Source organism: Ursus arctos, unplaced genomic scaffold (assembly GCF_023065955.2).
Source record: "Ursus arctos isolate Adak ecotype North America unplaced genomic scaffold, UrsArc2.0 scaffold_21, whole genome shotgun sequence".
Classification (NCBI taxonomy): Eukaryota; Metazoa; Chordata; class Mammalia; order Carnivora; family Ursidae; genus Ursus; species Ursus arctos.
The window spans coordinates 30,740,515-30,754,579 of record NW_026622886.1 but is presented as its reverse complement, the minus strand read 5'-3'; the positions used below and the strand labels follow the sequence as shown (position 1 = coordinate 30,754,579).

The 14,065-nt window shown below is 35.6% G+C and overlaps 1 protein-coding gene across 1 annotated transcript in view; it reads left to right on the top strand.

Annotated features, from left to right (window-relative positions):
* Positions 1-14,065, top strand: part of PTPRQ (protein tyrosine phosphatase receptor type Q) — a 257,068-nt gene that overhangs the window by 16,120 nt on the left and 226,883 nt on the right. Inside the window, exons 10-15 of the mRNA XM_057316413.1 lie at positions 675-944; positions 6,926-7,186; positions 8,812-8,942; positions 9,123-9,252; positions 11,265-11,415; positions 11,878-11,984. Coding sequence (XP_057172396.1) covers positions 675-944; positions 6,926-7,186; positions 8,812-8,942; positions 9,123-9,252; positions 11,265-11,415; positions 11,878-11,984 — 1,050 coding nt within the window. The remainder of the gene's footprint in view (positions 1-674; positions 945-6,925; positions 7,187-8,811; positions 8,943-9,122; positions 9,253-11,264; positions 11,416-11,877; positions 11,985-14,065) is intronic.

Here is a 14,065-nt window from a genome sequence, read left to right as displayed (position 1 = left end):
TGAGCAACATTCCATTGTATATACGAACCACATCTTCTATGTTCTTAACCTCCTTCCAGTGCTTTGCTCAAAATCTCATCTTTTCAAAGACACCTGCTGTGGGTTCCTTATTTAATACCACAACTTCTTCCCTACGGCCACCTCATTCCTGGCTTCCCTAACCTTAGCTTACTTTCTCTTTTTTCCTTAGCCTTATCATATCTAAAGTACTATATAATATACACATTTGTTATATGACTGTTTATTGTGTATTTCCACCCATTACAATATAAACTCCACAAGGCAGTGACCTTTGTTAGTTTTTGTTGATGTACTCTACATGCCTAGGTGAGTGCCTGGTACATAATAGATGCCCATGCACATTTGATGAAAAAATGAATAATCTTGATAATGGGAACATTATTCTGATGGAACTCTTAAAAATCTGAAAAATTTGCCGAACACTTTCTAGTTTTCCTTGATGTGTAATGCGCTTGATCTTATCGACAAATATTGCATATTAATAAGACATATTTTTCTCTAAAATGAGTCCATCTCAAGTCATGGTGATATAGGGATTTACCAAATTTACTTTAAACATGAACTAATATTGGATTAAGACATTTTTACTCCATAGCAAGAGTAATGCTAACAATAAACTAAGATAAGCATATCTGTTTATCTGTCTCTTGAAGGTATTAATCCTCCTCAGAAAGTTCATGCTAAACCTGAAGATGTGGGAGAGGACAGTATAGTTCTTCAGTGGGAATCCCCACCAGATGGCCACGAAGTCTACATCCAAATCAAACCCACATCGGATACAAGAGAAGTCATGAAGCTCTTTGTAAGGGATGCTAATAGATTCAAGATTGATAATTTAACACCTGGAATGACATATGACATTGGAATGGCAACAGTGATGAATGGGAACTTAAGTGAGCTGGTAACTATTCAACAAACTCTAAGTGAGAATCAAATACTTTTCATCCATAACAGATATCTGGTGATTTGGGGGTATTGTAAAATATTCCCTAACACACCCCTTTGGTAGCAGGTTTTACCTTCTTTTTTTTTTTTTTTTTAAAGATCTTATTTATTCGACAGAGATAGAGACAGCCAACGAGAGAGGGAACACAAGCAGGGGGACTGGGAGAGGAAGAAACAGGCTCATAGCGGAGGAGCCTGATGTGGGGCTCGATTCCGTAACGCCAGGATCATGCCCTGAGCCGAAGGCAGACGCTTTAACCGCTGTGCCACCCAGGCACCCCAACAGGTTTTACCTTCTTAAGTAGATTGTTGGTGTGCTTAACTAATGGTAGCCCAGGACTTGGAGCGGTTTGCGTTCCCCTTCTTCTGAGAATGCTTAATGCATGAATAAAGGCAGCATTGTTTTTGATTAGAAACTTGACCCTAAAGCCACACTACTTAGGTTTGAATCTGGGCCCAACTAGTCGAGTGGCCCTGGGCAATGTACTCAAACTATTTATGCCTCAATTTACCCATTTGTAAAATGGGAGAAAATAATGGTATATATCTTATGGATTTTCCTGAAAATAGCTGATTTAATAAAGGTGGAGACTTAGAACAGTGCCTGACACATAGCTATATGAATATTTGCAATTATTACTATACCAACAAAAGCACACTGTTGTAGCACACTGAAAGAAAATATTGACAGTATTTAAAAGGTTTAGGACCAAACCAACAACAAACCTACATGTTCTTTCTTAAATAAGTTAATTCATTCAATAGGTAATCACTGAAAATCTAAAAAAGAAACTCAAATAAGAAAATGCAAAAAAAAAAAGAAAAAAGAAAATCTATTAAGGAGGGAGAAAGAAAAGAAATGAAAAGTAAATAAATAATATTTATGGATATTTATGAATTGCGCTAAACATTAGCAGGGAAAAAAAGCAACATGATGTGATAGAGTAACTGAAGAGGGGTGGGGTTCTAGTGGAGATAGACTGTAATGGGAGTTGCATTTGAATGGAGGCCTAATGGATGAGAAGGAACCACAGTGCAATCAGGTGGAGGAAGGGTACTTCAGGCATGAACAGCTAGCATAAAGGCACAAAGGCTATAAAACAGGGAAAACTTTGGTGTATCTGAGACCAAAAAGGCTGGAACATGTGGTGTCTAATGAAGAGGGAGAAGAGGAATACGAAATGATATTGGAGAAGTATTCAGGGGTTAGGTCACATAGAGCTTGTAGGCTGTGCTTTACGTTTGTTTTGAGGGCAATGGGAAGCCATCGAGGGTTTTATGCAGGAGAGTGATGATGTGATCTGTGTTACAAAAATTTCCCTCTGACTATGTGCAAAGGATGATTTGTAAAGGGCCAGGGATGGAAGTAGAACAATTGGGTAGGAGTGTCGTGGAATTTAGGCAAAAGATTATGGTGGACAAGGACGGGAAATATGCAGATAGAAAGTAGTAGATATATTTTATGGTATGGAAGTAGGAAGTCTGAGTTTTGGTGATGGAGTACATGTGAAGAATAAAGGAAGGTGGTTTTGACTTCTATCTGATTTGGGTAGAAAGAGGTAACTCTGAGGAAGTAACGAACATTGGACCTCACGGGCCTTTTTGGCTAACAGTAGGGCAGCCTGATGGAAAAAATGACTTTGTCCAAAAAATTATGTACCGGTAGTTTCCACACTCAGCCACCATCAAATCTTCCCATTTTGTCCTCGAAAGACTAAAACTAATGAATCGTTGAAAACTACATCGAAAACTAATGATGTGCTGTGTGCTGGCTAACTGAACATAATTTAAAAAAAGACTAAAATAAATTTGTGTATAGCACTTTCATACTTAAATTTCTGAGAAAATGTGCCTTAAGATAATTATCATAGGAAAAAGGTGGGAAAAAAAGAAAACACCTGAAAAAAAGATATTCCTGAAAAGAATTATTTCATGCTCATCAAACAACCCAAATATTTTTATTGGCAGAATGGAGGTACTGAAATTAAAATTCATAGATGGGAAATGAACTGTAAGCAATTATTAGCAGTAAGAGGTTAGAGTGTCCCCATAGTGTCTTGGTGCCTAAGTTTTCTCTCTAAAAATTTAGATCATTGAATGAATTCATTTTTCAATTGACTTCCAGCTCTAAAATCCTCTTTTTTTCTTTGAGTCCAGGGAACTCAGCAGATTTCAACCTCTTTGCCATCTAAAGTATAAACATTTTATCTCCCTTTCTAGAAAGTGAGCTTCTTTGAAATCTTATTCAGCCTTGTATCTCCAGGTGTAAGCACAGTTCTTGACTGTTTAACTCAAACACTTATTTGTAAAACTGCTTTCCAGCATGGAAGCTGAAACATGACTAACATATCTAAATCCTAGGGAAAATGATAGAATTTGGGGGTTTGAAGTTAAGACAGAGATCTTCTTGCCAATGCCTCACCTGATACGCAATTCCTAGCATAGAGCCCCTCATTATTTTGTAATGCACCCCTCTAATTCTCCTCTATTATAAGACCATGCATTTTTTCCAGAAGCATCACAGACAGAGCAAATCTACTCCCTGATTCACATGAAAGGACATCAGTTGTTTGGAAATAGTCATTTGGTGTTCCTGGTTTTCTATAGTTTCTTCCTTTCTGGTGAATTATCTTTAGTTCCTTCAAGCATATCACCATTTATTACAATTCTATTGGTTTTTCTATTCAGTTCTTAACCTTGGTAAGCACTACTGACATCATCAGATTATTTACCATTCATCATTTTTATTTGTCTCAGATGATAAATATTAACCTATCCCAAGGTGCATAGATAGAAATTAATTCTCTGTATGCATTCATTCAACAAACGTTTATTGATAAGTGTTATTTACCATGTCCCATTTCTCTCTCTTCCATACACTTTGAGACAGTTAATCATAGAGGGACATTTACCATTTTAATGACCTTTTGTAGACACGTAGAAGAAAATAAAACATGTGTTCATTGACTTCCCTTTTCCCTTTGAAACATATTTGTCCATCTCTCTAAAGTATCCTGAAAATACCTAGCAGAACTTGATGTCCAGATGTTATTGAGGTGCACCTGAGCCGTAGCATGTGACCTTTGGGAGAAGGCAGTGAGTACTTAGGAGCACAGACCTTGAAACTGGATTGCCTCGGTTGGAATTCCAACTCCACGATTATTAGCATATATCCACTGGGAAGTCCCTCAACCTTTAATGGCTCTCAGTTTCCCTCTCTCTAAAATGGGAATGATACTAATGTTATCTAGTGTATGAAATTAATAAAACTTAAGGGCTCAGACGCCAAGCAAGCACGATGAGAATGTTTATTGTGATGACTTTTATTTCTCAATAGTACTGGACTGGTGGCTTTGAGGAGTGAAGAGCATCCCTAGAGTTTCAACCACAGTAAAGCCATTTGTCTATGTAGTCTCTCATTGTTGGAGGAATTATCTGTACTCCTTTTCTTGAGGGAAGGAGAGCTAGTATTTGAGTCTCCTTTTTTCCCTCTTAGTATAGAAGAATAAATTTTAATATAGACTGGAAATCTCTGAAGTCTTATTCTCCCTTGCCTATAATAAAAGCCTTTGAATTTAGCCTTGTTCCATTTATCTTATATTGAAAAAACCTCATACAGCCCCCAATGCCACCACTTCTTTTGAAAAATTTTTTTCAGGAAAATGGGTAAGGATAAAGGTCATAGTCATGAAAGTGGAGACACCTAGAAGTCTCCAGAATATGGCAATGCCTTTCATTTATTTATGTATGTATGATGTATGTATGTATTTATTTTTAGGTGACACTTTCTCTCACTTCAGTTTCCAGAGGTTCAGGATATAGTTTTGAAGAGAAGAAAAAACTTTGTCCTGTTCTACACCTTTCCAGTCTTGGTGTCCATCTGCCTTAATATGTCATTTATTGATGCCATTGGTCCCATTTCCCCGAACAAGTGGAACTGATAAAATACCCCATATTTACGCACTGTAGAATATGTCACAGACTCTATACGCTTTTAGAAACTAAATAATGCCCATTTAAAGCATTGTCTCTCCTTAGAAAATATCTTCAGCACCTAGGAACACGGAAGTGAAATGTTTCCATGACTACACTGGCCACTTATTTCCAATCTCCAGATATTTAATTTCTGCTCAAGGCAGATTCAGAAACTTCCACATCATTGCCCACACATTCAAATGGTTTGGATACTTGGGATGTCATACTGACCTTGGAAAAACCATACTTAGTGTAAGAGCTTTGTAACTGAAGAGAGCTGAAAGGATTTAAAGAGGAAACTCACACACAAAAAAAATAATGATGACAGAAAAAGGAAAGTTAATATAACTGGGGAAAAAAAACCATGGTAAAAGTGCTTTGAAACCGAGTAGTATACCATATGGTATTTGTTATGGTTAATATATTGAACATTTCCTCATAACTACCCAGACTGAAAAAGGCAAGAAAGTTCTATGTTACAAATGAATGAATTGATGGAGATACTGCACAGATTTTATGTTGAATGCTAATTATAGGTATGTGTTTAAATCCTTTTACACAGTACTGGCTCTGAGTAAACTGACAGAATCACAGTATCAAATACAGTATCATTGACTTAGAGCAAGTTCCATTGCATCAAACCAGATGTCACAAAGACAACTGAAAAGCAAAGGCTGTCCAATTATTCTCTGGAAGAAAGACTATTTCCTCGAAAGGCAGATCTAAGGATGTACTGATAGTATTTCAATAATCCGCAAATAGAGTTGAAATTCAATTGACCTGAGGAAAAAATAATGTGAATCGAAATCATCTAAAATGTCAAATCTGCTCTAAATGGTAAAGTAGAGGATTACAGTACAAGAAAGCTCTTACGTAGAGGTCAGCGAGAGTGTGAAATGTAAGCGAATCCTTCCTCTAAACTGTTGCCAGGACTGTGCTCCTAAAAATGAAATGAAATGTCTGTTCAAAATCCCTGTGCCTCCAGGATAAAGTCTGACCTCTATAGCAGGGCATGCAAAGCCTCTCGCAGACAGCATCCAGCCTCAGAGGTGGCCTTCCCTTCCTGATCCCTGTTCCTCACGCATACCCCAGGCTTTAACCACCCTGAGCGCCTGCCGTGTGCCTGGAGCTAAGTGCTTTGTGTGTAAATAGTCTCTCATTGACTCATCACAATGACCTTGCAAAGTAGATACTAGTCTCAGCATTTTAAGGATGAGGAAACCAAGGCGCAGAGGGATTTAGTAATTTGCCAAAGATTAGTAACTAGTTGCCAAAGATTAGTTGATTAGTAACTTGCCCTGCTAGGAAACAGCTAAAAGAACCTGCTATCCCTGAATACATGATGATGATGATGTCCTTTTTGGTTTCCGTGCCTCATTCATGGTTTTCTCTTTGTCTGGAATTCCCTCCTTATTACCTCTCCCCACCACACGCTCTTTCTGATAAACTTATACTACCTTTTAAGATTCAGATAAAACATCGTAGACTCTGGAAGCCTTCTCCAGTAATCTCAGCTAGAATTGTTTTCTTCCTCTGTTCTCAACAGCTTTTTGTTCATCTTACCATCCCAGCTCTATCCATTTGGGATCCTAGTAAGTGATTTGTGTATCTCTTTCTTGAGACTGGGAACTCTGAACACAGGAATCTGGCCTTATTTACTTTATTTAAGCACTCCTCCTAGTATATAGGTTTTCAAAAGCATTAGCTTAATAAATAGATAAAAAGGTAAAAAAATCAGCGAATCTTAGATTCTTAGGTTTTGGAGACTTACTGAGAATCAGAAGATGAAAGTTAATCAGGTACTTCTATATATGTACGTACAGTCTCTCAGAATGTCCACCTTATTTTTCTAATTATGGCATAGTAAACATAAATTTGCAGTCTTTTAGTATTTTTGCATTTTCTAGAACATGCCAGACAAAATAGAAATTATTTGAAATTTAAAAAACCCCACTAATTATAAATCTCTTTTTTTATTTTTCAGAGCCCAAACCAGTCCAAATTGTCATCCCATATGAAAGTCATAGTACCTCTGTAATCTTATTTGTTCAAGTGCCTGATACTGGAGTGTTTGATGGCATACATATTATAATTGAAGGAGGGCCAAATGTTACCAAGCCCTTGAAACAGGATGATAAAATAACTGTTGGCAATTTAATCCCAGGCACAGAATATAATTTTTTTGTTTCCATCATCAGTGGGACTAAATTAAGTAATATGTATTATGTGCCTGCAGTAAAAACATGTAAGTATTTTGGGACTTACATAAGTTTTTTGTTGATTTTGATTTTGTGTACCATTTCATATTAGTAGGCTACATTCACTTCAATGCAGTTATTTTCAAAAATCTTTTAAAATAATTGCAAATGCCTTACTACTGAGACCGATCTTTCATTGCTCAAGTATAGACAAAGAGCTAACTTTATGTAAAATTGATGTCATGAATTTTTTAATCTATCCATTAACAAAAAATGTATGTGCATATTAATCAGAACTTACAATGACTTATTTCAAGAGTGAGGGATGTGAATAATTTTAGGCAGATTATGAGAAATAGGTTATATTTTTTGAGTCTAGAGGCATTTAATAGTGTCTCTCAAAGCACATAATCTTAGCATGTGTTTGCTCTCTTTAAGCTGCCCTTTGTCTGGAAAGAACTAGTATATATTTTCCCTAGTTCTTTGAATATTTAAAATTAGTATGTATTATATTTGTTCATACCAGTACTTAACATTTTGAATTTCATATCAATTTGGATTTATCTTTCCTAAAGCTACTCACAAATTCTACAAATACTCATTTTGAACATTTGAGACACATGAAATTTATCTAAGATACTGACCCAGTAGATATAGAAATGAATGGCACAGAATAATAAATGCCATGAAAAATCATATGTAGTCCTAAAAATGTTATAATTTTGACTCTAACATATCCAGGTTCTTCATGTTTTGCTCTTTTGGTCTTTAAATCTACACATTATTATACTACTATGTGTCTTCTTCCTTTCGAATTGTAATCTTTCCATTACTGTTTAAACTCAAATTTTCGTAAAATACTCCCAACTGATATCACCAATCACATTACTGTAATAGTACTTTAGCATAATTATAATCAGCTCAGTATATGTCTATACTTTTTGTTTGCAATTTTTACATACTTTTTATATCATATCTATATTCTCTGTCTCTTCCTTATATTATGAGTCGTTATGGGCAGCATTATATTTGACAGTTCTTGTCTTTAATAATAATTAGTATTTGATCATCTAAATATCCAATTTTGTGATGTAAGTGGCAAAATATATCAGTATATAAGATGAGAATCTAAAGCTGCAATTTTTTTAGTTTTTCTGAAAATTTCTTTTTCTTTATGCTGAATGAATGGGATCTTTAAAATGGAAAATATAACCATTAAAACTCATCAGATAACATTTGGTTTTAGCTTTAGCCAATATTTGATACAAAATATTCCCTTGTCTGGACTTCATATTTTTCTCTCTGTTGTCTTTTTAGCTATGGTAATAGTTGCAGAAAGCTTTAAACTCTTTTTTTCTTTTGAATATTACACAGTTTGTACTGTGAATTTGCTGCTATGTAGTTTTTGCTGCAAAACCAAAATTAGCTGCTTGTTATGGTGTTTGCAATGATTCTGAGCATTGCAACTGATCATTATATTTGATAAACTGTCATGGATGTATAAACAACTATTTTAAATTAGGATATAGAGATGGTTGATTAATAAACTTGACTGTTCTTTACCCACATTGTGGTTTGTTTGTTTTTTTCCCCTCTAAAGGGATAAATTAAAAGAAAAACCCAGTTAGAAAACATACAAAAAGAATTTAAATGTGTTGTGTGTTTTGGGTAGGTCTGGAAGCACCATCACATATCCATGAGGGCAAAGTGACAGAGTCTTCCATAGAAATTCTCTGGAATCGAGCTGATGGGAATTTTCAGCATTATGAAATCACATGCATGAACTGTACTGCTGCTTTCATGGTACGTTACAAGCGTCTCTTGGAGGCATTAAACTTGAATCTTTCATGCTGAATCCAGTATTACTGCATTCTTACATTAGATGGTAGTGAAACTGAATAACCCCCATGCTCATTTGGTTGTGTTGAATTATGGAACATTTTTAAAATAAACACTTGCTAATTTATTCTTTTGGATTGATAGGTCCAGAAGGTAGTTCAAGAAGCAGCAACGTTCTCTAACCTGGAACCCGCCACAATGTACACTTTTTCAATTCGCACTGAAAAAGAAGGTTTTAAAGACAGCACTACTAGTATCAAGGAAATACAGACAGGTACAGCCTGTGTAAGCACTTTAGGTATTATTCAGTGTTCAGATATTTATTTCATTCTTTAGGGAAGATTTGGTAAATAGTTCATTCTTCCCAGATTTTCTTTATGGGCAGGCAGTGTCATCTCTTCTCTCTTTTTCTGTTTCCTGCTGCATGGGTTAGAATAACCTCTTTTGTACATGTATTGCCAGTCAGTAGAGTGGGTAATTGCCTGGGGTCTGGCCAGATTTTCCATTTGTGATTTAATTTCCTCATTGTTCAGTTAAGCAGACAATGAAGTGACATTTCCCCAGTGTTAGCAACTTACTCCCCATGGCAGATGGTGATGATTCCATGCTAGTCGTATGAACTGAGAGATGATTGGGAAGGATGTATGCAAAAGGTATACATTTTCATATCTAGATGAAGTAAAATTTTTAACTATTCTACTAAAAATAGCTGTTTTAGTGATTCTTGACACTGATACTATGAGAACATTGATTTACGTGTTTAAAAACTGGTCATGTCTGGTATCCCTTTACTATAATAACACAGAATGGAATTGGGAGAGAATATCTTGGCAGTTTTGTTCCTTTCTTATACATGGAAGGATTTTAGAGATGAAACAAAATACATATTATACACTATTTCATTTGACTTTTATTCCTTAGGAAAGAAGGGAAGCATTTCATATTGAGATTGCAATGAACTTTCCTGCTGATTAACCTTGTCACTATTTGGTATTTAATTAGAATGAGTCTTACGAATCATTGAATATTTCTGACATTCGTCGTGTTGGAAGGAAAAATAATTTTCTCTCTGCCCTTTTAGGTCCTCGACTGAGACCCCTCCTTTAAGACAGATCAACAGGAGAGAAAAATCAGAAATTTAATAACATGTATACTTCTTGCATACATGGGAGAGACCCAGGGGATCTGAGTAATTCCCTGAAATGGCCTAAACTCCCACCTTAAATACCATCTCCAGATAAAGACAAAAGAAAATGTTGAGGGGGGTAAGGGAGCCAGTTATGGGAGGCTACCGGAAAAAGCACAGTAAACAAATGTAAGGTGTTATGCAGATTTAGGTCTGTCTTCTCCAATGATTACCCAACATTTGCAGCAACATGGACGGGACTGGAGGAGATTATGCTAAGTGAAATAAGTCAAGCAGAGAAAGACAATTATCATATGGTTTCACTCATTTATGGAACATAAGAAATAGCAGGGAGATCGGTAGGAGAAGGATGGGAAGAATGAAGGGGGGGTAAACAGAAGGGGGAATGAATCACGAAAGACTATAGACTCTGGGAAACAAACTGAGGGCTTCAAGGGGAGGGGGGTGGGGGATTGGGCTAGGCCGGTGATGGGTATTAAGGAGGGCACGTATTTCATGGAGCTTTGGCTGTTATACGCAAACAATGAATCCTGGAACACTACATCAAAAACTAATGATGTACTGTATGGTGACTAACATAACATAATGAAAAATTTTTTAAAAATAATTTAAAAAAAAGAGTTTCTAAAGATTTAGTCAAGCTTCTCTCCCTAATAGAGGGAGACACTCTTATGAGTGGAGATTTCCCTTATAAATGTAAATGTCTCTTTCAAAGGGTAATTTTTACTCAGTTTTCAGAGTTTCTCCTGTGTCTGCTGTTTCTTAAACAGCTCAAAATAATCCTTATGGCAAAGAGGAAGATTTGGGGGGGGGGGGCATATTCTGCTCCTCTTCAGTGCTTGCACAAGGTCAAGAAATAATCTCTCCTGACATTTTTGAGGCAAGGGAACTATTGGTTACAGTACCACAATAATGCATATTGGCTCCATTTTAAAGTTTAAAATGATTCTTGCTGGGTTTTTTTCTCTTTTTTGACTTTTAACTTTTCATATGTACTAGGAAGAATAAAAGGAATGTCTTCCTTACCGTCCGAGTTTGCTGAAAGTAAAACAAATCTTGGGAGTGTTTCAAGTCTGTTTTAGAGCAGGTGCTTTGTGCGGTAGAAAATGTTATTTTATGTGTATGTTTTAATGATATAGCCCCAAGTGCAGTTGAATTTATGAACCATAGTAGAAACTCCAATGCAATAACTGTTAGCTGGCCTTCAGCTAGAAGTCTTCTGGATGGATACATTATTTCAATATCCAGCAAAAGCTTAATGAAAGAGGAAATCCTGCCTTCCACAAAAAGGTATGAAAATATTGAAAAGAAATTGTGTCAAGTTACATGGAACACGAGATGAACATTTTATATCTATTTTTGAAAAGCTATATTAGTGGCTTAATACAGGCAGAAATTAGAAAATTGTAAGACAACTTTTTGGACTACAGTGTGATTAGAATAACTGAGTCAGATGTACAGTAACAAATAAATCCCTTCTGCAAATAAATAATAATAAATCAATTCAGGGTATCTCATGCTTGTATATATAATACATACTTTTTTGACTTAAATGGATTACTCTGTGTAAGAAGTTATGATTTCTCATTAACTGTGCTTAAGCATAGCAGATTGTTTCTGTGATAGGCAGTAAAAATACCACAAGACTTAAATATAGAATTTTTTCTGTAGACAATGTGAGAAAACGGGAGTCTTCCAAATGTTTCTGAGCTAAATATTTTAATATGTGATTTTTTTTTTTTTAATGTGTAGGACCTTCAGATTTAATAGCCTTTCTTCAGGGACCGACTTTTTAATTAGCATTATAACTACCAAGGGACTGAAGAGAAGCCATCCTACTGTCCTCATGGTTAGCACTTGTAAGTTTATTTATATTTAATTGACTTTTCGTGGGTAAAAAATAATGGAAATGGTTGTGTTTAGGCCAATATCTAATTAAAAATGAATGAAAATGGAAGTGGTTTATGCATGCTTAAAGAAAAGGAGCACTGCATTTACTTGGAGAATGCCTGAGTTATATTCCTGCCTCTATCACTTATTAGTTATGTGACCTTGGGCAAAACTATTAAGTTTTCACTTAGAAAATGAGAATAATTATTCCTGCCTAGGTACAAAATCTTGTTACTAAGATCCAAGCACAAAGTTCTTTGGGCAAGTGCAAACTACTCTAAACCTCAAGCTATTATTGTCATGAAATACTCAATATTTTTTCTAATATTTTGACTGTATTTAACATTTTATGAAACACAAAACAAAACTTGGAGTATGAAAAAATAAATGGTACTGTCTTTTTAATTGCATTATTTGGGTTCAATTTGCCTCTTCCGACCTTATTAGCATCACTTCCACATATGCCTGCCCCGAACATATGCAGTTTCCAAAAAGCCCTTTCACTTGTAGGGTCCAGCCACATGCACCTGTGCTCATGTGCCAGTGCCTTATCAGTGTGAAAGGAGGTTTAATCTCAGAATTTGCAGTGTGGAGGAATAGAAAGCACTGGAAGATGAACGACAGTCAAATCAATTCCCGGAAAATACAATAAAACATTTGAGCACTTACGATTCACCAGCATGGTATTATGTGCTTAAGTCACCATATTGAATCTACCCAGGCTACCTCAAATGTAGGTTAAGGCTCAGTGGTGTTCATTACTTGTCATGGAAGGTGAGATTTTTAACCCAGTTACCTAACTCCAATACTGATATGAACTCTGCTGCCTCTCACAAAGGCCATCGTAAGAAATATCAGAAATAGATGAGAAACAGCTTCATTTTTATAAATTTTATTTAAAATTTTTTTCAGTGCAAGTTTCTTTGCTGCTTTGATCTGAGCTGTGTCATTATCACTGTCACCATCACCGTCATTGTCATTGTTGTCATCAAACTGAGTGCTTATTGTGTGTCAAAGACTTTGCTCAGTATTTTCTATGCTTTATATCACTTAATGCTGAATGACAGCTTTCATTCTATTGGCCACAATGAGATGCATACTTTTACATTTTTTATAAATGAGGAAACTGAGGCTTGGAGAATTCTAGTAGCTTATACAAGATAATAAAGATTTGAAGTTGGGTTACTTTGACATCAGATTTTGCCCTTGTAACCACTGTGCTTCACTAGAAAGGCCACTATGTCTGTCACAGGAAGGACACTACCCATTCTTGTTTCTGTGACTTTGTACAAATCCAGATTCCATTTGAACCTCCAGATCTTCATTTCTACTCTGGGCTTAATAATACTTTCATATTTCATGATGTTGCTTCGGCTGTGTTTCCCAAGACAAGGCTGGCAACCTGTCACCCCATCTTTTCTACTGTACTATTTGACTTTTATCGTCTACTGTATCTTAATAATTTTTTATCTTTCTGTACCTCCCTTTTCTGCAAGCCACCTCAACTCCATTTGGAGGTAGGTGGAATATTAATAAATGTGTAAGATAGAGTTAAAATATGGGAATTTGGAAGCATAATAAATTAATTCCAGTTAGAAGGGAATATGCATCACAGAAAAATAAAAAAGACAGTGAATCAGTGACTCAGTTTTAAATCTACCACTGAGCTGAATTCTAATAAACTTAGTATGTAAGTAGGGACAAAAAAATCTCATGCAAAATTTGAATTTTAGAGATGAAATTATTCCAAGAAAATATTAACGTTATATTTCCCTTAAAGAAAGCAAAGCAATATGTCAGTTTTTGATATAAATTAGAAACAGAGTCATGTTACCAATTTAAAGAATAAGATTCAAGAACCTTTTCAGATATAACATTTAAAAGGAAAAGGAGTTTGTGAACTTAAGGGGGGGGTGTAGATCAATCTCTATGCAATGCATAAAATTATAAGTTAAAAATCTCAGTTATAATAACTTCATACTGAATTCTGCTATGATAAAAAAGAAATGTTAAAATTCATAGTTTATATAATTTTGCTGTGGGAAGAGGC